General features: G+C 37.0%; 1 protein-coding gene across 4 annotated transcripts in view; it reads left to right on the top strand.

Annotated features, from left to right (window-relative positions):
• TCERG1 (transcription elongation regulator 1) overlaps positions 1 to 22484 on the top strand; it is a 73085-nt gene that overhangs the window by 3975 nt on the left and 46626 nt on the right. For 3 of the 4 annotated variants that reach the window (XR_011171247.1, XM_069102662.1, XM_069102661.1), the window contains exons 3-4: positions 5579 to 5731; positions 6349 to 6976. Coding sequence is in view for 3 of the 4 variants with exons in the window: in XM_069102662.1 (XP_068958763.1) it covers positions 5579 to 5731; positions 6349 to 6976 (781 nt within the window). In the remaining variant the exon portion in view is untranslated. Of the gene's footprint in view, positions 1 to 5578; positions 5732 to 6348; positions 6977 to 16868; positions 16920 to 22484 lie in introns of all 4 variants that reach the window. The other variant, XM_069102663.1, reaches the window with a different exon arrangement.

Here is a 22484-nt window from a genome sequence, read left to right as displayed (position 1 = left end):
CAGAATTGGTCAAGTCACTCTTGCTGAAAAATTTTAAGTTGCTCTCAGTTCCATAAAGCTCAGATTCATTTGCCTGGCATTGGAAGACCCTTCCCAGTTTGACTGTCACCCTACCTTTGGAGCCCTCATTATTCCCCTCTACACGTCTGTTTAGTCTCTGCCCCCAAGAACACTTCTGACTCTGCCTTGCCTTTGCTTATGCTATTACTTATGCCTAGAATAGCTTCCTGAACATTTCCTTACCTTTTAAATTCCTACTTGTGCTTTGAAACTCATCCAGAATTTTACTGCTTCCATGAACTTTTTCTTGCTAACTCTAATCTTTCCTCTTGGATCTCACTGATCACTTTTTTTTCTGAAACTGTAATATACTTGCCATGTGTATTGTATATTATAAGTATCTGCTTTGGGGTTGTATTTCTTCTCTCTTTAACAATGATCCCTATATATGAGGTTAGGGACTTTACTTATCTAAACTTGGCATTGTGCCTAGCACAGCGGTCTACATGCAGATATTTGCTATCTTTTTGAGTGAATGAGGGCCTCTTGGACATGTGGCACCATATTAAATGCTTGAGAAAAGATGTACAGTAGACATTCACAAGTATGAATTTTGCCTCTAGGAGTGTTTTAATTTCTTTTTTTGGGAAGCAACAGGTTTAAGTGACTTAACCAGAGTCACACAGCTAGTAAGTATGTGAAACCAGATGTGAAATCAGATCCTTCTGACTCCAGGGCTGGGGTACTCTAACCAGGAGCTTCTTTTCAGAGACAGCATTGACACAGTGGAAAAGAGATGATAAGAGATGAATGTTTAAGTAATGAAGGGTTCTTTCCAAAGTGGAGGTTGTAATGATGATTATTAAAGGTAGAAATAAAACAGTGATATAGGTAGTAGCAAGAATATGGATGAAATGAATGCAAGTTAATGAAATCATTGTCAGGGACATTTTATTTTCAATATTACCATATAGTTTTCCTGTTGAAAAGGGAAAAAATTAATACATATTTTATTTATTACCCCCAGAATAAACATGACAGAAACTGATTACCAGTGGATCCTGGTCAAAGTAAATGGGATAGAGGGAAACCCAGACTTGTCAAAAAAGATAACCAAGAATTATTAGCCCCTAACCCCTAATTTTAGAAAGTCTCACCATAGCTTCCCTCAGTGTATTTAACACAGTATACATCTTAATTCAGGAGTTTAGTGAATATACATCCCTGGGATCTACCACAGGGTCCGCCATATGCTAGTAGGCCCTTAATAAATGCTAGTTGACTGATATATTTAGGGTCTATTGTGTGTGAAGCACTAAGTACTATAGTTGATACAAAGACAATAAGACATAGTCTAAGTCAGTTTTGTCTGATGGGGGGGCTGAAATTGACACAAATAGCCATGTATGTGATTCATAAAGTAGAATTAAAGTGCAACAAGAGAATTACAAAGAAAATGTTTTGATAGTTCAGAGGAGGATTACTTCTGGTTGATGAGGCCTCTTTAAAAGGAAGGACTCAGACCTGTCAAGTTAGTAAGATTTATTAAAGTGCCTACTATGAGCTAAGCACTATACTTAAGTTTTGAAAGGAAAGGCAAAAATCTCCTGCCCTTAAGGAGTTCATACTCTACTAGAGGATATAAGTGTGTAAACAATGATGTACAGACTGGAGATGAACAGGGATATACTATAGGTGACTGCAGGAAAGTATTAGTATTAAGAGGACCTGGGAAAGACTTCTTCTAGAAGATTGAGTTTTAGTTGAGACTTGAAGGAAGTCAGGAGGTGAAGAGAAGGAAAAAACCAGATGATGATTGGATGACTGAGTCACTTTTAGCATTAAATCGATAGTGATTCTTCGTCATTCAATATATATTTTTTTATTTTTGTGTTCTTGTGTGATGACTGCCTCACATAACAGACTTATATTATTTCCACTTCTCTAACTGAAATGATAAGTGAAAATCAGTATATTTGAAATAGAATTAGAAAAATAATGAGATGGTGTTTGACATTGAAGCTGTTGAATTTGGATATATATGTTTTTGTAGGAGAGATAGAAATAGGTATTTGAATACTTTAAATGCACAATAATTAATGGTATAATGAAAAGACCCTGACTTTGGAATCAGAAGATCTGGATTCAAGTTTTGACTTCTAATGTTTATTATGTGTATAACCTTTGGCAAATTGCTCAACCTCCTTACACCTCAGTTTTTTCATCTGGAAAGTGAGGGAGTTGGAATAGATGCATATGAGGTCTCTTCCAGCTCTAAATCTGATCTTAATTGATTATACCTTTAACTTTGGACAACAAAAACTAAATAACATATATTTGCAACTGCTTATATTTTTTAATGTTCTAGTACAGCCGTAATAGCTTATTAGCCATCTATTCTATGTCCTTTTAATTTTTGTTCATTTATCTCTATATTGTGCATAACCTTTGCCTTAATGTAGTTATAAATGTGTATATTGTTTTTTGTGGTCCTGATATGTTTACATTATTTATACATCTTTGAAATATTTTTATCTTCCCCATATTGATAATTTTAAATGACATTGTAATATATCCTGTGACATTTATATACCATAGTTTATTCACCAGCTGTTGGACAACTAGTTTATTTCGACTTCTCAATAATTATAACTAATGCTACTCTATATTTTTGAAATGATAAATTTTTTCATTACAAAGATACTCTCAGAGTATTTTCCCAATAATTGGATTATTGAGTCAAAGGGCTTGGATATTTTTGTGACTGTTTCATATTTCCAGATTTCTTTACCAAATGATTCTGTCATTTTCAGTGCTATCAGCACAGTCTAAAATGTTCAAGAAATCTGATGTATTCCTAATCTTAATATATCTTTAAGATTAGATTAAGCAATATATATATTTTTAAAGCAATCGGGGTTAAGTAACTTGCTCAAGGTTACACGGCCAGTTATTTCTGGGTGTGGTGCTATCTGAGCCCAGATTTGATCCCCAGGTCATCCCGACACTGGAGCCGGTGCTCTTACTCGCTGAGCCACCTGGCCTCCCCTAAGCAATTGGGGTTAAGTAACTTGCTCAAGGTTACAGGGCCAGTTATTTCTGGGTGTGGTGCTGAGTGTCTGAGCCCAGGATTCAATCTCCAGGTCATCACAACACTGGGGCCAGTGCTCTTACTCACTGTGCTACCTGGCCGCCCTTAAGCAATTGGGGTTAAGTAACTTGCTCAAGGTTACAGGGCCAGGTGTTTCTGGGTGGGTGCTAAGTATCTGAGCCTGGGATTCGATCTCCAGGTCATCCCGACACTGGAGCCAGTGCTCTTACTCACTGTGCTACCTGGCCACCCCTAGCAATATTTTTCTGAAAAAAACTAATTTAATTTTCTATCACTTAACATACATATGAATTTTGTTATTCTGTCTGCCACTCATTTACAGCTATTGGTAGAACTAAAATAGAGCAGTCTAATGTAATTCTAATGTAGATACATATTTTGATGTAAGTAGATGCTTTCCAATGTGATGCTTTTCTTGGTCTTAATGTATAATATAATTTTGTATTAAAATAGGATTATATCTAGCTAATCATATTTGAAAGATTTTTTTTTTTTGCTTTTTGGAGGGCAATTGGGGTTAAGTAACTTGCCCAAGGTTACACAGCTAGTTTTGTGTGTGTGTGTGTGTGTGTGTGTGTGTGTGTGTGTGTGTGGGTGTGTGTGTGTGTGGGTGTTAAGTCTGAGGCCTGAACCGAACTCGGGTCCTCCTGACTCCAGGGCTGGAGCTTTACTCACTGTGCCACCTAAGCCGCCCCTTGAAAGATGTTTAACAGATGTTTATATTCATTGAATATTATCTATTCATATCTGAAAAATAGGATAAATCTAAAAGAAAGTAGACTGGGAAAGAGTTTTTCCCCCCAAAAGAAATGACTACATCACTACTATTGTATAAACTTGATCTTGTTTTAATTACATTTTAAGATTATCTACAAGTTATATAAAAAACTTTTTTTATTTTACCATATTAATTTTTTTCTAAAATGTAATTGTGTTCCTGCTTTAATATTTATTATATAGCATAGTGAATATAATCTAAGCAATTTTGATGAATGAGGCTGTTATAGTATTTGTTTGCAGTGTTTGTTACTGGCATTTTTTATCCTGTAGATTTAGACAGCTGAGATTTTTCTGAATTCAGAACTTAACTCTTAGATCTTAATTTCTTTAGGACTTAATTTTAAAGCTAAGATGTTTTGTTTTGGTTTTTTTGGACATGTGCTGGTATCAGTTAATTTCTTTTTTTTTCTTTTTTTTTTTGAAGAGGAATGCAAAAACAAAAAAGTTCCATTCAAGGGTTTTTGGTTCATAACAATACTTTTTCAAACTAGTGACTTCATTACCTCCAGTGTAGTTACTATGACATTTTTAAATACAAAGAAAGTTTCCTAGCTAATAATTTTATCCACATGAATTCCTGGTTTGTTAAGGAATTTGCTATCCAGGTCTTTCTTTTCTTTTAGAAAGGCTAAGAGAGAGTGAAGGAGTATACTACTTTTTTTTTTCTTTCTACCATGTTACCGTACCTTTTGTAAGCCTTGACATAACAGCTCAAGGCTATTTCTGAGCTATTTAGGCAGTGATGAATTTGTCATCCTCATCCTTACCAATTTTAGGACCTGCAACAGTTTTTTATTTTCTGTTTAGTTTGTATGCAAATGTAACTAGAATTTGCAGGTTTTTATATATAGTTTTGTTTTTTGTGTATTGATCAAATCCTGTTATAATGAACTCTGCTTAATTGTTTCATTGTACTGAATATTATGTTTGTTTCATGTAAATTGGTTACCAGCAAACATTTTTTAGTCATATGAAATTTTTGTTATAATATAGTTTTATTTTTACCTTTTGTTTTTACATTATGGTTATTCTCACTTAACTCTCTTGTCTCTCTAGTTGAACTATTCCTTCCTCATAACAAAGAAAAACTTGTAATAAAAACTAACCACATCAGTAACCTCATTTGATAGTGTTTGTCACATTCTGTTTCCAAAATCTTCTACTTCATTACAGAGAGGTGTGTTTTTATCATTCATTCTCTAGGACCAAGATTGTTCATTATAATTTGTCAGAATTCTACTGCCATTTAGTGTTCTCATTGGTTTTATTAAGTTAGTCATATATATTTTCTTGGTTCTGCTTTTTAGTATTCTTTACTTTTTAGTATTCTAGTCTAATTGTGTTTTGCTGAGTTCCTCAGTCTTCCTTTCTTAATGTGCAATAATATTCTATTATGTTTATATAGTATAGTTTGTTCTATCATTCCCTAATTGATAAGCACTCACTTAGAGTATTTTGCTACCACAAATAATGCTGCTGTAATTGTTTTACATGTAGAGTTAGCATATTTTGACTACTTTGTTATATAAACCCCAAAGTGGGGTCAGTGGTTTTTATTTTAACAGTTGCCTTATTGCTAAAATGCTTGAGTATTTGTTTTTAATTAGAGCAAAAATAAAGGAAGGCAGCCGTAAACATATAGTATAGAAATCACTATATTGATATTACTATTGTGATTATTTACAGAGACCACCTTTTATGCCTCCTCCCATGGGAACTATGCCCCCACCTCCTGGCATGATGTTTCCACCTGGAATGCCGCCAGTTACTGCCCCTGGTACACCAACATTACCTCCCACTGAGGAAATATGGGTAGAAAACAAAACTCCAGATGGAAAGGTAAGATGTAAAAGATACTTGAAATATATAAATATTAAGACATAGACTATTGACAGATTATCTTTTTAAATGTTACATACCTTAGGTGGAATGTGCTTTTCTTGGAGGCAGTGACTAAATATATCCAAAAAACTGTTTTGTTATCTCCATCATCTTGCACAGGGCTTTGTACAGTATAGGCACCAAATGTCTTTTGAAGTGGTCACAATTAATGGAATCTTCTGTGTAGAAGAGAGAGATGGAGTTAGGGCAGCATTATCAGGAACAGCTAAAGATTGGATTGGACAGTCATTACAGGGACTTTTGAGTATATGACTTGCTTACATATGTGGGTAGTATCATGTATCAGCTATATGTGCCCATTTATCTCTAGACAGGTATGTTATGTTACATAGATCATGCTTTTAACAAAGATCAGCACCTTATTTGCAACTTAAGATGTTAGAGAGTTGCCTAGACCAGACGTGTCAAACTCCATGCTAGCCTCAGTATTTTCCTAGTGGAAACTGAACTAGTTTAAAATATAATTGGAAAATGTATAACAACATACAGAAAATACAGTGCAGAATAGTTTATTTACTTATTTAAAGTTACAACTTTATTTACCTTCTCTACAGGTTTATTATTATAATGCTCGGACACGTGAGTCTGCATGGACCAAACCAGATGGGGTTAAAGTTATTCAGCAATCAGAGCTAACTCCTATGCTGGCTGCACAGGCTCAGGCCCAGGCTCAGGCCCAGGCTCAGGCCCAGGCCCAGGCCCAGGCCCAGGCTCAGGCTCAGGCTCAGGCCCAGGCTCAGGCCCAGGCCCAGGCCCAGGCCCAGGCTCAGGCTCAGGCTCAGGCCCAGGCCCAGGCCCAGGCACAGGCCCAGGCCCAGGCTCAGGCCCAGGCTCAAGCCCAGGCCCAGGCCCAGGCCCAGGCCCAGGCCCAGGCTCAGGCCCAGGCTCAGGCCCAGGCCCAGGCCCAGGCACAGGCACAGGCTCAGGCCCAGGCACAGGCTCAGGCCCAGGCCCAGGCTCAGGCTCAAGCTCAGGCACAGGCACAGGCCCAGGCTCAGGCCCAGGCCCAGGCCCAAGTACAAGCTCAAGTACAAGCCCAAGTACAAGCCCAAGCTGTAAATGCATCTACTCCTACAACTAGTAGCCCAGCATCAGTAGTTTCTACTTCAACGCCATCATCTACACAGTCTTCTACCACTTCTACAACAACAACAGCAACTTCAGTTTCACAAACTGTGTCAAGTAAGTATAATTCATGTTTAATTTTTTTTCCCAAGGAACTTTAAGATGTAGTCTGTGACCACTATAAGCATCTAATCAATTTAGGTGGAGAGATGAGATTAACTTGTATGGAACAATTAGAGAATAGTTGCTGTAGACAGCATATAATTTAGTACTAAGTTATATGGATAATTAAGTACTAAGTTCTATGGTACAGATCATAAGGGATTTAGAAAAAGGATAAAGATATAGGAATCATGGAGGAATTGAAATGCTGGTTCTTGAAGATAGGTGGAGTAGCATTTAGATAGGTGGAAAAGAGAGGAAAAGATAATTGAGGCAAAGGAAATAGCATAAGCAAGTGAACAGAGGTGGAAATGAATATGGGGTTCTTGGGACAATGAGAAGAGTTCTGAATTCTTTGACATAGAGTCTGTGATTTCATTGATGTGGGTATTCTTCCTGCTGATATAGATTACCATCTCTGCACAGTAAATATTCTTCATGAGTTACTGTGTCTGAAAAAATTATCTCAGTTTCCAAACTTTAATGTGATTTATTCCTGCTGTTTTCCTGAAAAAATTGTCACATTTCTTAATTTACCGCTGCTTTTCATAAGGAAATCTATGCAAATAATTTTATTAGTTCTATTCAAATAAAATGAAGAATTTATCATAGTTTTTAGAACACATCTGAAAAATAACAGAATATGTGGTTAATTATTGATAAAGCCATTTATAATTTTCATATTATCAATTATAAAATAATATTAATGTGATAGTTTTTTTGGCGCAAAGTTTTTCAAAATGTAATTTCTATTTGTAATTTTTTCATTCATAAATCAGGATCTATATTTTGTCTCTTAAGAACTATAGAAAATTCCATTTTTCATAAATAAATATTATGAGAGAGAGAAGGATAGTGACTGGACTGATGATTGCATTGTTATAAATGAAGCTTCCTTTTACTGACTTTTATCCACAGGCATTTGTGTTTGCACATCACTTCCTTTGCTGTGGCTTTCTCTATCCTTCTCCATGCAGACAACCACTGCTTTTAACAAAAAGATCAGCACCTTATTTGCAACTTAAGATGTTAGAGAGTTGCCTAGACCAGACGTGTCAAACTCCATGCTAGCCTCAGTATTTTCCTAGTGGAAACTGAACTAGTTTAAAATATAATTGGAAAATGTATAACAACATACAGAAAATACAGTGCAGAATAGTTTATTTTTGGTTTTCTAAGTCGACATGCTACCTGCAGGGATCAGTTTCTATTTGAGTTTGAAACAATTAGTCTAGGCTGCCTTGAGGTGAGAGTCTTACCCAGGCTTGCATAATTCTGTGGTATGTGTTACAGAGTTTGAACACAGATCTTTGTGGCCCTGTGACTAGTGCTATCTACTACACCACACTGCCTCTAAGATGTGATAAAATTTGTGTCTGTTCAAGAAACTTATCACCCAAGACCACAGATTCAAACCCTTGTTTTTATGTATTTTCCCAAGATGCATGTTAATTTTTCTTGTTCAGATGAAATGTGTCATATTTGTCCACAGCAAGTGGCCTTTTTATCCATTAATATTTAGAAATATTTAGGAGAATTGCTTTGAGGTCTGGTTGGGTATTAATAAATAGTTCTTTACTTTTTCATTTTCAAGGCAGATCTTTTTCCAGTTGTGAAACATAGCTATAACCTTTTTATAAATATAGTTATGTTATCCTTCTGGCTCAGAGTATGAATTTGAGCAATTTGATTGATTTAGTGATGGGAGTTGGGGGAGAGCTTCATTATTATCACCAAGAAAAATGGCAGTATCTTCCTTTAGCCTAAACATGCCTAAGAGTACTTTGTCATGAGAAAACTAACTGGTTTTGTAATAATGTGGAATTTCCCTATGCTCTGCCCCAGATTATCATATGATTTTGCAAAGAGCCTTTCTTTTCAATTGACTTATTCTAAGTCAGTTTTTTTGCTTTTATCTTATTTTATTGATACTTTATGTACCTCTTCCCCCCATAGAGCCAGAAAAAGTTCAAGAAAAGTTTTCAGAAAAAGTTAAAGAAGAAATTCTGCAAAACTGACCAACACCTTAGCCATGTTTGACACTAAATGTGATACACATGTCATGTATATTCCTTATCCGTAGTCCTTCATCTCTGTTAAGGAGGAACATTAATTTTCCCAAAAGCTGATTCATATTTTAGCAACATGAAAAACTTTCTCATTTATTTACTTTTTTTCCTATTTTTTTATCACATGCTTTATTAACTTCTAGTTTACATCATTCATTTCCACAAGATTTTGAGTTACAGATTTTTTCCCTGTTTTTCCCCTACCTACCATCCCAAAATAACGATCCCACTGGATATCCCTTTCTTCAATCTGCTCTCTCCCATATCTTTTCCCATACCCCCTCTGACTTTCCAGTAGGGCCCCAGTGCCTGTATTTCTTATTTCCCAGTTACATGTAAAATAATATTAATAAATAGTATATATATTTAAACAACATTTGTTTTTAAAACTTTGAATTCCAGATTAATTCCTTTCCTCCCTTGTCACCCACCCTTACTGGGAAGGTAAGCATTTCAGTATAATTTATAAATGTGTAGCTATGTAAAACATTTCCATAGTGAATATATTGTAAAAGAATGACTATACTTCCCTCCCTCCTATACCACCTCCCACTTGTTCTATTCTCTACTTTGATCCTGTCCCTTTTCAAAAGTGGGTGCTTCCAACTTCCTTCCCCCTCAGCCTGCCCACCCTTCTATCGTCCCCCCTCTTTTCCCCTTCCCCCCCCTCTCCTTTTTTTTTTTTTTAAAGCAATTGGGGTTAAGTAACTTGCTCAAGGTTACACGGCCAGTTATTTCTGGGTGTGGTACTAAGTATCTGAGCCAGGATTTGATCCCCAGGTCATCCCGACACTGGGGCCGGTGCTCTTACTCACTGAGCCACCTGGCCCCCCCTGCCCACCTATTCTCCTGTAGGGGGAGATACCCTGTTTAGTGTGTATGTCATGCCCTTCCTAAGTCAAATTCATTGAGTATAAGGTTGACCTTATTGCCTTCCTGTTCTTCCCCTCCATTGTAACTATTTTCCCTTGCCTCTTCTGTATGAGATAGTTTTACCCTATTCTGTCTCTCCCCATCTCCTCTCATTATATTCCTCTCTTACCTCTTAATTTCACCTTTTAAGTATCATCCCTTCCTAATAAATAGGTCCTGTGCCCTCTATATTTATACCTGTACACATATATACACGCATTTACATATGTATTCATACACCCATATACCCTCCTATATAGACATATATGTATGTATATACATACACACACATATATACACATACATACATATACATTTCTGTTCCCTTCATCTTATACTGAGAAAAGTTCCATAAGTTACAATTATCGTTTTTCCATGTAGGAATGTAAATAGTTCAACTTTGATAAGTTCCTTATGATTTCTTTTCCCTGTTTACCTTCTCATGCAACTTGTATCTGAATGTCAAATTTTCTATTTAACTCGGGTTTTTTTTTTTTTATCAAGAATACTTGAAAGTCCTCTATTCCACTGATACTCAGTTTTGCTGGGTAGGTGATTCTTGGTTTTAATCCCAGCTCCTTTGACCTCCAGAATATCATATTCGAAGCCCTTGGATCCCTCAGTGTAGAAGCTGCCAGATCCTGTGTTATCCTGATTGTGTTTCCACAGTATTGAAATTGTTTCTTCCTGGCTGCTTGTAATATTTTTTCCTTGATCTGGGAATTCTGGAACCTGGCTATAGTATTCCTAGGAGTTTTCTTTTGGGGATCTTTTTCAGGAGGTGATAGGTGGATTCTTTCAACCCCTGTTTTACCCTCTGGTTCTAAAACATCTGGGCAGTTTTCCTTGAGAATTTCTTGAAGGATGATTTCTAGGTTCTTTATTTTGATCATGGCTTTCAGGTAGTCCACTAATTTTTAAATTCTCTCTCCTGGATCTACTTTCCAGGTCAGTGGTTTTTCCCATGAGATAATTCACATTGCCTTCTGTTCTTTCATTTGTTTGGATTTGTTTGATAGTATCTTGATTTCTCATAAAGTCACTAGCTTCCATTTGCTCTAGTGTAATTCTGAAGGAATGATTCTTCTCTTCAGTGAGCTTTTGAGATTCTTTTATCATCTGACAAATTTGGCTTTTTAAGCCATTCTTTTCCTCATTGCCTTTTTGAGCCTCTTTTGCCATGTGAGTTAGTCTATTTTTTAAGGTGTTATTTTCTTCAGTCGGGCTGTTGACTCTCATTTCATAATTTCCTTCCATCGTTCTCATTTTTCTTCCCAATTTTTCCTCCACTTCCCTTATTTGGTTTTCAAAATGTTTCTTAAGGTCCTCTATCAGCTGTAAGCAGCTTGTATTTTTCTTGGAAGCTTTTGGTGCAGGAGTTCTGACTTCATTGTCTTCCTCCTGTTCCATGCTTTGATCCCTTTTGTCCCCAAAATAGGAGTGTAAAGTTGGATCTCTCTGCTTGCTTTGCTTCCTCTGCCTGCTCATGTTGCTACTCAGTTACTTGACTTTTGAACTTTCTGCCACAGTAGGACTCTGCTACCAGACAGAGGAGTTTTGTCCCAATTGCTGGGGTTTTCTCAGCTGCCAAAGGTATTAGTTGGGTGCCCTCTCTGAAGTCTCCACATGCTCTGGCAAGCTGGTCACACACCCAAGGATTTCCACCCTAGACCGCAATCCAGATCCAAGCAGGTTAAAGCAAGAGGGATTACCCCTCAGACTGGTTGCTTGGTCCCCCTACAATCTGCAGGCAAGAGCTGAAGCTGCCACATGGCAGTGCTGCACAGCCATGGCTCCTCAGCAGCTTCTCTCTCCATGGGATAAAGGCTGGACGGCACTCCCAAACTACCGGATCCCAAAGTCAATGCTACACTGACCTCTCGCTTTGTCCTTAGCATCTATGTGTTGATAATTCTGGAAATCACCACAGCTGCTGGTGATCTGAAGTCCTTCCTGCTGGCTGTGGCAGCCCTGAGGCTAAAACCTCAGGTTCTGTGGGGCTGGGCTTGCCTCCTAGAGAGCTGTGCTGGCCCCTTTCTGCCAGGCCTATCTTCAACAGTTTAGCTTCTTTGTGTCATTTTGTGGGTTGTGTAGCTCCAAAGTTTGTTCAGAGTCCCCTTTTACATGAATTGGAGGAGGTGGGAGCCAGAGACGCACGGAAGTCCTGTTTCTACCCCGCCCCCCTCAATTATTTTCTTTATTTCTAAATACACACACACACACACACACACACACACACACACACAAACACACACTCACACATTTCCCCCTCATTTTTATTTCTCATAAATGACTGATTGTGTGGAGTATGCAGTGTGTCCAAATTATACAAAGGTCCATGCTTTTAACTAGCTCTTCTAGATTTATGTTTTATTGTGCTATCTATTGAACTTCATCAGAGCAGATTCTGTCAGTACCTTCCATGTTATATCGTTTTCATTTGAAAAAATTCTGCAAATTACAATGAAAATTGTTTTGGATGTGGCATTGCCATTGATCTCTAGTATGAGATTCTCTCTAGCATGAGATTCGCCAGTGTATTATGTGTGTAAGCAAATGAGTATTTTTAGTTGTATCTGTTACTGAGGCCTCTTGTAAATTCCTTAGTTTATTGATTGAAGTGGTCTTTAGACATATGAATCATCCTTTCTCTTCATAGTGTCTGGAAGTAGAAGCATTCAGGGTTGCTTTTTTTATATGATTTGCTAGGTATCGTGACCATACCAAAGGATGAAAGTAGTATCATTTCTCCAATTGAATGAAGTTTTTTGCATTTGGCAGTTCTCAGAGCAATCTTATACAATACAAACAGTCTTGTTACAGTTACGGTTTTTGAGAAAAGAAAGTTTTTGCTTGTTAGAAAAACATCTCATTTTCTCAGGAAAAAAAATTTTTTTTAAAGCAATTGGGGTTAAGTAACTTGCTCAAGGTTACACGGCAGTTATTTCTGGGTGTGGTGCTAAGTATCTGAGCCCAGATTTGATCCCCAGGTCATCCCGACACTGGGGCTGGTGCTCTTACTCGATGAGCTACCTGGCCGCCCCAGGAAAATTTCTTATTTTGCCAGAGTGGTCTTCATGGACCCTTTCAAGTTGATTTTTTCACATTTGAATCTTTGTACACTTGGTATGTCTAGCCGAAGCTGTGCTCTATTAGAATATATGCATTTTGGATCCCATTGGCAGTTCCATATCAGTTTGATGAATTGGAGTCTAGCTTCAGTTGCATTTAGTAGGTGCTCAGTAAATCTTTGCTGAATTAAATTGAAATACGTTGGACAAGTAGGAAAAGTCAGAGTTTGGTACAGTTTGAAAGTTAGGCATGGAAGTTTATATTTGAAAAAGTAGACTATAGGGACACTGAGTTCTGAATAGAGGTATAACACAAGTAAAACAATCAATCAGTAAACATTTACTAATGTCAGGCACAGTGCCAAGCACTCAGGATACGAAGAGAGGCAAATGACAATCCTTGCCCTTAAGGCGTTTACAGTCTAGTGGAGGAGAACCACATGCAAACAAATATATACAAAGTAAGCTATATTCAGGAAAAATGGGAAGTAACAGAAAGAAGACGCTGTAATTAAGAGGGGTTGGGGAAGGCTCCTTGTAGTGGGATTTTAATTGGGAAGCCAGAGAGGCCAGTAGTAGTCAGAGTGGTTGGTTCGGAGGAGAAAGAGTGTTCCAGGTATGGAGGACACCTAGAGAAAATGCCTGAATCTGAGAGATGAAGAGTCTTATTTGTGAAACAGTGAGGAGGCCAATGGCGCAGAAAATTAGTCTGGTAGTCATATAGCATAGACAGTAGGTAGAAGCTGGTGTTGGGGCCACAAGCAGGTTGTTTCAGGAATACAGGTGTAACATTGAAGGGGTTATAGGATGGTAGCAGCAGTGAGAATAGAAAGTAGAGCCAACATACACAGTGAAGGAAAAAACAAAAAGACCTTAGGGAAGTGTTGAAAACAGCTCCAAATTTTCTGACCTGAGAGACTGGGAAACATACCAAAGATAGAAATAGGAATTAAAAAGAAATGGTAGTTTCAGGGGGGAACATGATGAGTTTCATTTAGAACATGCCAACTTTGTGGGGATAGTAAAAAATCCAGCAAAAAGGCACTGTAGGCAATATAGGATTGAAATTAGTGGTCAGAATTGGTGGTATAGATTGGAGATAACAGAATTTCTTAAAAGATGATATCTACGCTCTTTTTTCAGTCACGATTTTCAGATAGTCTAATAATTCTTAAATTCTTTCTCCTCGATCTATTTTCCATGTCAGTTGTTTCTCTGATGAGACATTTCGCCTTCTCTTCTATTTTTCCATTATTTTGATTTTGTTTTTTCCTTCCTTCCTTCCTTCCTTCCTTCCTTCCTTCCTTCCTTCCTTCCTTCCTTCCTTCCGTCCGTCCGTCCGTCCGTCCGTCCGTCCTTCCATCCTTCCTTTTTGGAGGGAGGAAGGTAGGGCAATTGGGGTTAAGTGACTTGCCCAAGGTTACACGGCTAGTTTGGTGTTAAGTGTCTGAGGCCGTATTTGTACTCAGGTCCTCCTGACTGCAGGGCTGGTTCACTGCACCACCTGGCCACCCCATGATTTATTTATGTTTCGTGGAGTCATTAGCTTCTACTTGCCCAATTCTGATTTTTAAGGAATTATTTTTTTCAATGAACTTTTGTACTTCCTTTTCCTTTTGATCAATTCTACTTTTTAAGGCATTCTGTAGTGGATTTTTGTGCTTCTTTTACAGCCTATTCTGTTTTTTAAGGTGTTATTTTCTTCGTATTTTTTGTGCCTCTTTTACCAAGCTGTTGACTCATTTTTCATCATTTTCTTGCTTCAATATTATTTGTTTTCCCAGTTTTTCCTCTCCCTCTCCTATTTGATTTTTTTAAATCCTTTTTCAGCTCTTCTAGGAATTCTTTCTGGGCCTGAGGTTATTTCACATTTTTGAGCCTTTGGACATAGCAATTTTGGCTTTGTTGTCTTCTGAGTTTGTGTTTTGATCATCCCTTTATTTGTTGTTTGCTCATTTTTCCAGTCTGTTTCTTGACTTTTAACTTTATGTTAAGGTTGGGCTCTGCCTCCAGGGTGGAGGGGACACTGTTCCACCTTCAGGTTTTTTGTGTAGCTGTTGTCAGAGACAGATCTATAAGTTTTCAGTTCTTCCAAGGTGTTACTATCCAAGGAGAGGTGTGTTTACTACTCTGCTGGCCTGTGCCCTTGTCTGTTAGTGACCGCAAGCACTCTTTTCAGCCTTGGACCTCTGACTAGGGTCCTTGCTCCCTTGCAGCTGCAAACTCTGATGTGCTAGTGGCCCTCCTTGCCCTGGGACTGTGACCGGAACACATGGTTAATACAGCAGAGTTCAACACCGAGTGCCCACAAAGGAACCCTTGTGATTTCCTTCTAACAGTTATTTGATCTTCTTTAAGTCTGTGGGGTGAGAAGTCCAGCCAGTTTAGTTGCCCCCAAGGCCTGCTGTTGGCTTGCCCAGGTATTGCCTTGCTGCCGGCTTATTGGATGCAGTGTGGGCTGGCCTTGTGCTCCATTCTCATTTTAGTGAGATAGACCTTTCCTGCCAACCTTCTGTGTTACCTTAGGCTGGAAAATTGTTTCACCCATTCTTTTTGTGGGTTCTGCTGCTCCACAATTTATTTTGAAGCTTTATTTTACTTGTTTGGAAGGGAATTTGGGAGAACTTAGGTTGTTTTCTCTGCCATCTTGGCTTCCTATGCTTGTAATTCAAGCACTAGCTTAGCCAAATTTGGTAAGGTTCATCACTAAAAGCTGGGTCTCCAGGTAATACAGTTTTCCAAACTGTGGTAGGTAGAAATAGTGATCAGAATTATTGGATATTTTCAAGTACTCCAAATCACTTCCAATTTTTAAAATTCATACTCTGGTCTTGAAGGATAAAATAACTGTTTTTACAATAATAAAGAATTTCCCTGTGCTTTGCTCCCATATTATTACATAATTTTGCAGAGAGCATTTTTTTATTGACTTTTTATAAGTTGATCATTCTAAATAAATAATATTATAGTCTTATTTTTAAGGAGAAATAAAAACCTTTTGTGATGAATCCAGTTTCAAGGACAGTTTAGTAGTGGAAATAGGGAATTCCCAGAGCGACTGGCATACAGTAGGTGCTTAGTAAATGTCGATTGATCAGCTGAAATATGCAAAAAAAAAAGGTTCACTACATTTATCATTGGGGTCACAAGCCCTGTTAAGCATGGTGAGGAACATGTAATGTATTAATTTTGTCTTAATACTTTAGCTGCAGGTAGCATGAAACCTTATAAACTGAAGTCATTTGAAAAGGTGTATGAAGACCACCCAGGCAAAAAGAGAATTTTTTCCAGAGAAAATTAGAACAAACACTTTAAACAATTTATTGATATTTTTATTTTTGTATCACCTACATTTATTTCTTTGTACTTAATTATTTCCTTCTATTTCCCATGCCCCAAAAGTCTTAAGGCAGTTTTCATCTATTACCTTTGTTGCACTAAGACTTTTTGGACATCTTGTATAATGTCCACATAGACATGCCTACTACCCCCCACCCCCATGCCCGTTTTGTCCCCTGTCATTCCATGTAGTAAAGAATAATAATGAGAAACAACAGTTTGCAAAACTAAGAAAAACCTCATGCACTGGGGTCTTTCGGGGAATAGTCCTCAGGTGGGCATTGGGAGGAAGAAAAGGAGGCTATGAAAGAGAAAAGAGGGACTGATTTGATTGGTTAGGTTAGTGAGGTAGCAGAAAGTTTAATTCCCTGAAGTCCCAGAAGTGTTTGTGTCAAATGCAGCACAAATGTAGATGATGATTGTACAGAGGCCATTATTTCTTGCTTTTATCTTCAGGAGCTGAGCTGTTAACTCTACAGGGTGTGTCTGATTCCCAAAATATCCTTGGTAAGAGTAAATAAGGAGCTAATTTTTCACATATTTTATGATATATTAGTCTACCTAATTTTTACTATGGAATGATAAACATTATTATTACAGTTTGCATTATTTTGTAACCAGTTCATTTCAACCAAGAATAAGTGAATAAAATTTTGCCTAATTTTGTAGAATCCTGTGTTTTTGCATAGTTACTGGCTACATTTATTTGATCTTTTTGAATTATATTTTGTACCATACACGTTTTGGATTTTAATCACATTTTTATTGATATACCTTAAAAGACCATAACAAAGAAATTGTTTTTTGGGCACATATTGATGTTTTTGGTGCACTTTATTACACCAACCAATCCTGCAAGCTTTAATCTATACATTATTTTATCTGTGGGGATATCCTCACATCCATTTTCTGTATTAAATCTATGCTATTTCTTATGTAAAAGTAATTTATGAGATGTTATAGCCTACTTTTGCCTACCTTGCTCTTTGAGTATTCTGAATTTTAATTCTTTGGAGGTAGTGGTGTTCCATGACTCACTTGCAGCACAATACTATCATCAAGAGAATATTATTGTTGAAAGAATATTTTGTTTATGTGATCTCTGCTAAGCTAGTGTTGCCCTTAGCTGCTTTTATCTCTGTACTTGCCAAGGAGGTCAAGTGTCTTCTGACTGAGATGGTTTTTGGGCTCTTCATTGTTGCAACTTTTATTTCTGTTAAACTTGTCTAAGAAATGGCAATAATCAAAGTTAATGTTTATTGTCTACTTTCCATTTTTCACAGTCAGTAGCTTATTTAAATGCAATTGGAGCTATTTTAATTGCATCCCAACTTTTTTTTCTCCTAATTTGGTACTGACTTGGACTTGTAATGGTCTGACTGAACATAAACTGTAGAATCAGGAATGATTCCCATGTCAGTCAGTAATCTGTTATTTTTTGTCTGTTAAAATGTAGTCAGTCCCTCCCTCCCTCCTTCCTTTCTCCTTCCTTCCTTTTCACTATATTCCTCTTTCCTTTTTTGATAACATTCTTTTAAAAAAAATTTCAAACATTTTTATTTGAAGTTTTGAGTTCCAAATTCCATCCCTCTTTCCCTCCTCCCTGAGATGGTAAGCAATAAGATATAGGTTACACATGTGCAATTATGTAAAACATTTCTGTATTAGTCATTTTGTACAAGAAGACTTGAATAAAATAAAATGAAAGAAAGTGAAAAATAGCATGCTTTGGTTTGTATTCAAACAATATCAGTTCTTTCTCTGGAGGTGGATAGTATGCTTAATCATTAGTCTTTTGGGATTGAATTTGAATTGCATTTTTCTTGACATGCAGGTCTGAATCTTCATAGTCTTTTAAGTCTTGGCCTTTTTCATCACTAATCTCAAGCCATATGTATATAAATAAAATTTTTTTTTTGCTTTTTTGGAGAGGGGAAGGTAGGGCAGTTGGAGTTAAATGACTTGCTCAAGGTCACATGGCTAGTTTTGTGTTAAGTGTCTGAGGTCAAATTTGAACTCAGGTCTTCCTGACTCTAGGGCTGGTGCTCTATTCACTGTACCACCTAGCTGCCCCTGAAACCATATTTTACAACTTACTATTTGCCATTTTCCACGATACCTGCATTTACATTGAAGCCAGTGAGAATCAGGGCTATATGTTGCCTTGGAGAAGCTTGTCAGGTTCCTAGAATTTCTCAAAGTGTTCGTGAATCCCAGCAGATGGAGATCTATCACCTGCAATGATTCTCATGATAATATTTTTGCTTATGTTAATCATAATCACTGATTCCATTCAAGACTGGGTGGTTAAGTAACTTGTGAAACAATACATAGTCAATCTTCATTGTTTATGGATTCTGTATTTGCAGAATTTACTTAATATCTTTTTTTTTTTTTTTTAAGCAATCGGGGTTAAGTAACTTGCTCAAGGTTACATGGCCAGTTATTTCTGGGTGTGGTGCTGAGTGTCTCTGCCCGGGATTCGATCTTCAGGTCATCCCAACACAGGAGCTGGTGCTCTTACTCGCTGAGCCACCTGGCCACCCCTAAGCAATTGGGGTTAAGTAACTTGCTCAAGGTTACACAGCCAGGTGTTTCTGGGTGAGTGCTAAGTGTCTGAGCCCGGGATTCGATCTCCAGGTCATCCTTACACTGGAACTGGAGCTCTTACTCGCTGTGCTACCTGGCCTCCCTGAATTTACCTAATTTCTAAAGTTTGTAATCTAGAAATCAGTATTCTCAGCATTTTTTGTAGTCATTCAGCGGCATGTGTGGAATGGTAAAAATATTTGAATCACCTGATGGGCAACTTCCCAGCCCAGTTGAATAAGGCAATGCTCTGCTTTCTTGCATTTATACTGTAAATAACTATCCTTTTTATAGTCTATTTAGTGCCATGTTTTTTGCATTTTTGTGTCTTTTTGTTGATGATTTTGCTATTTAAGATGGCCCTGAAGCATAGTGCTGAAGTACTGTCTAGTGTTCCTAAGCACAAAAATGCTGTGACACGCCTTATAGAGAAATATATGTATGCTATTGGCCTTGAGTTTAGTGTTAATGAGTCAGCAATATGGTACATTCAGAAAAAGGGAGAGGAAATTCACTGATCTGTATGTGAGGCTGCTCCAGAAAATGCTAAAGTAAATGTAACCAGAGGCTCATTAGAACCTAATGATGTACTTCCCTTAGGAGCAATGGTTCGGTAGTCACAAATTTAGTGTTTAGTGATTTTATAGAGCATAACTATTGTAAATGGTGATTGATTGTATCTTTTTGCTTTTAGGCTATGATGAAACTAACTCTATCTACTCCTTTACTTATTGTTCCTCATTGACTAGTTTTATTCCTCCAATTTTTTTTCTTGTCTTATTGCATTTCTAAAACAGTATTGAATGATAGTGGTGATAATGGACATCCTTGTTTTACTCCTGGTCTTATTGTAAAGGTTTCAAGTTTATCCTTGTTAAACATAAGGCTTATTCTTGGTTTTAAATAGATAATACTTAAAATTTTAAGAAAAGACATGTTTCTCTAAGAAAGAAAACTAGTAAGCTGTCCTTAATATTTATTTAACGGAAATTTTCTTATGTCTTCTGACTTTATAGCAAGATGGTGTCCTGATGTGGTTCATTTCTTTCTTGTTTCATTTTATTGTTTGTTGTACAGAGAACTTAATATTTAGAGTACCAATAATTGGGAAAGTGAAAATAAAAAAAAATACAAAGTACCCATCCCCTCACACCCATGAGTCCTGGCTAGAGAAAAAAAGAGTGTAGTACCAAACACTTAAATTAATTTTTTAAGTGACCGGTCTTCAGAGATGAAGCTCAGTTTGTTATAACCTATCAGGATTTATTCTGTGCTAGAATAACCGAAGTCTGGAGTAAATGTCATCCTACAATGAGACACCAGAGTAGCACTTTTATATAAATCATAACAAAGAATCAAGAATGCTTTCAAACTAACCAGCTCTGCCAGTCAGAATTGTCTTTTTTTTTAAAATTAAGTATATGGGAAAATAAAAATGTCTTAGATTACTTTATTTCAGGGGTTTTGCTATTTTATTTTATTTTATTCTTTGAAAAAATTAAATTTTTTTTGAAGAGGGGAGGGCAGGGCAATTGGGGTTAAGTGACTTGCCCAAGGTCACATGGCTAGTAAGTATTAAGTCTCTGAGGCTGGATTTGAATTCAGGTCCTCCTGACTCTAGGGCCAGTGCTTTATCCACTGTGCCACTTAGATGCCCTTTAATTATTTTTTTAATCAACAAAAATACACCTTTTTTCCTTCCCCCTCTTTTCTCCCTAACACCTCCACCCTTTGAGAAAAAAAATTGCTTGTAACAAACATGTATATTTAAGCAAAACAAATTCCTGTATTGGTCATGCCTTCCAAAATATGTCTCAATCTGTACTCTTGAGTCCATTCTTCTCTCCCAAGAGGTAAAGTTAGCATGTTTACTCATGAGTCGTCTGGAATCATGATTAATCATTGTTCAGTTTGTTAATCAGAGTTCCTAAGACTTTCAAAGCTATTTGTCTATTTCAATATTATTGTGGTATGAATTGTTCCCCTGGTTCTTTGCACTCTGCATCAGTTTACGCAGTCCCTAGGTTTCTCTGAAATCATTCTTTTCATTTATTAAAGCACGATAGTGTTTTATCACATTGCCAAACCACAACTTGTTCACCCTTTCCTGAATTGATGGGTACTCCCTCATTTTCCAGTTTTTTACCACTACAAAAAGAGTTGCTATAATATTTTTGCATATATTCCTGTTTACCTTTCTGTGCCTCTTCATTTGATCTCTTTGGGGTATAGATGTACTAAAGTGATATCAGTGGGTCAAACAGTTTATTAGTTTTTTAAGCATAGTTCTATATTGCTTCCAGAATGGCCAGACCAGTTAGAGTTTTCCTGTAGCTCCCCCAGTATTTTCTTTCTTTTTTTTTGTTTTTGGCAACTTTGCCAGCCTTTGTGTAGGAGGTGTTTTAATATGCATTTTTCTACTTTGTAGTGATTTAGAGCAGTAGTGTCAAACTCAAATAGTAATAGAGCCACTAAACATTGCATTAGGATGCCTCAAGGTAGCATGTTGACTTAGAAAACCACATACTAACATGATCCTTATTCTGTTGTATTTTAGTTATTTTGTTAAATACTTCCAAATTATATTTAAATCTTATTCAAGTCTGTGCTTGTTTGACATCTCTGATTTGGAGCCTTTTTTCAATTGTTCCTATTGATAGCTTGGATTTCTTCTTCTTAAAACCTGGTCATTCATATCCTTTGACCGATGAGCAATTTTTGACACTGTTCCCGCGCCCCCACCCCCACTTCCCTATTGGATAAAATAGATTTATGTACCCAACTGAGTATATATCTATTCCTTCCCTTTTTGAGCCAGTTTTGTTGAGAGTGAGGTTCAGATATTGCCCTACCCATCTCCTTATTTATCCCCTTAAGTTCTTCCTTGTGAGCATCTTTCTTGTGAGATAATTTTCTGCCTTCTTCCTCTTTCTTTCCCCTACTCCCAGTACATTCCTCTTTTGCACCCTTTCATTTTTTTTTAAGATCATCCTAGCATAATTGATTCAGCTTCTCTAATAATGATAAAGTTCTTAGGAATTACAAATTATTATCTTCCCATGTGGGAATGTAAACAGTTTAATCTTATTGAATCCCTATGAGTTTTCTTTCCTGTTTACCTTTTTATGCTTCTTTTGAGTCTTGTGTTTAAATGTTAGAATTTTTGTTCAACTCTGGTCTTTTTGTTAGGAATGCTTGAAAGTTCTCTTATTTCATTAAATGTCGACTTTTTTTCTCCTGAAAGATTTTTTCTGTTTTACTAGATAGGTTATATTCGGTTATAATCCTAGCTTTTTTGCCTTCTGGAATATCATATTCCAAGCTCTTTGCTCCTATAATGTGGAAGCTGCTAAATCGTTGACTGTGGTTTCCTGATGTTTAAATGGTTTCTTTTGACTCTTTGCAGTATTCTCCTTGACCTGAGAGGTCTGAAATTTGTGTGTGTGTGTGTGTGTGTGTGTGTGTGTGTGTGTGTGTGTGTGT

This window comes from Petaurus breviceps, unplaced genomic scaffold (genome assembly GCF_028583685.1).
Source record: "Petaurus breviceps papuanus isolate PSGF00001 unplaced genomic scaffold, PetGlider_PUasm1.0 551, whole genome shotgun sequence".
NCBI classification, from domain to species: Eukaryota; Metazoa; Chordata; class Mammalia; order Diprotodontia; family Petauridae; genus Petaurus; species Petaurus breviceps.
This window is presented reverse-complemented; position numbering and strand designations above follow the sequence as displayed.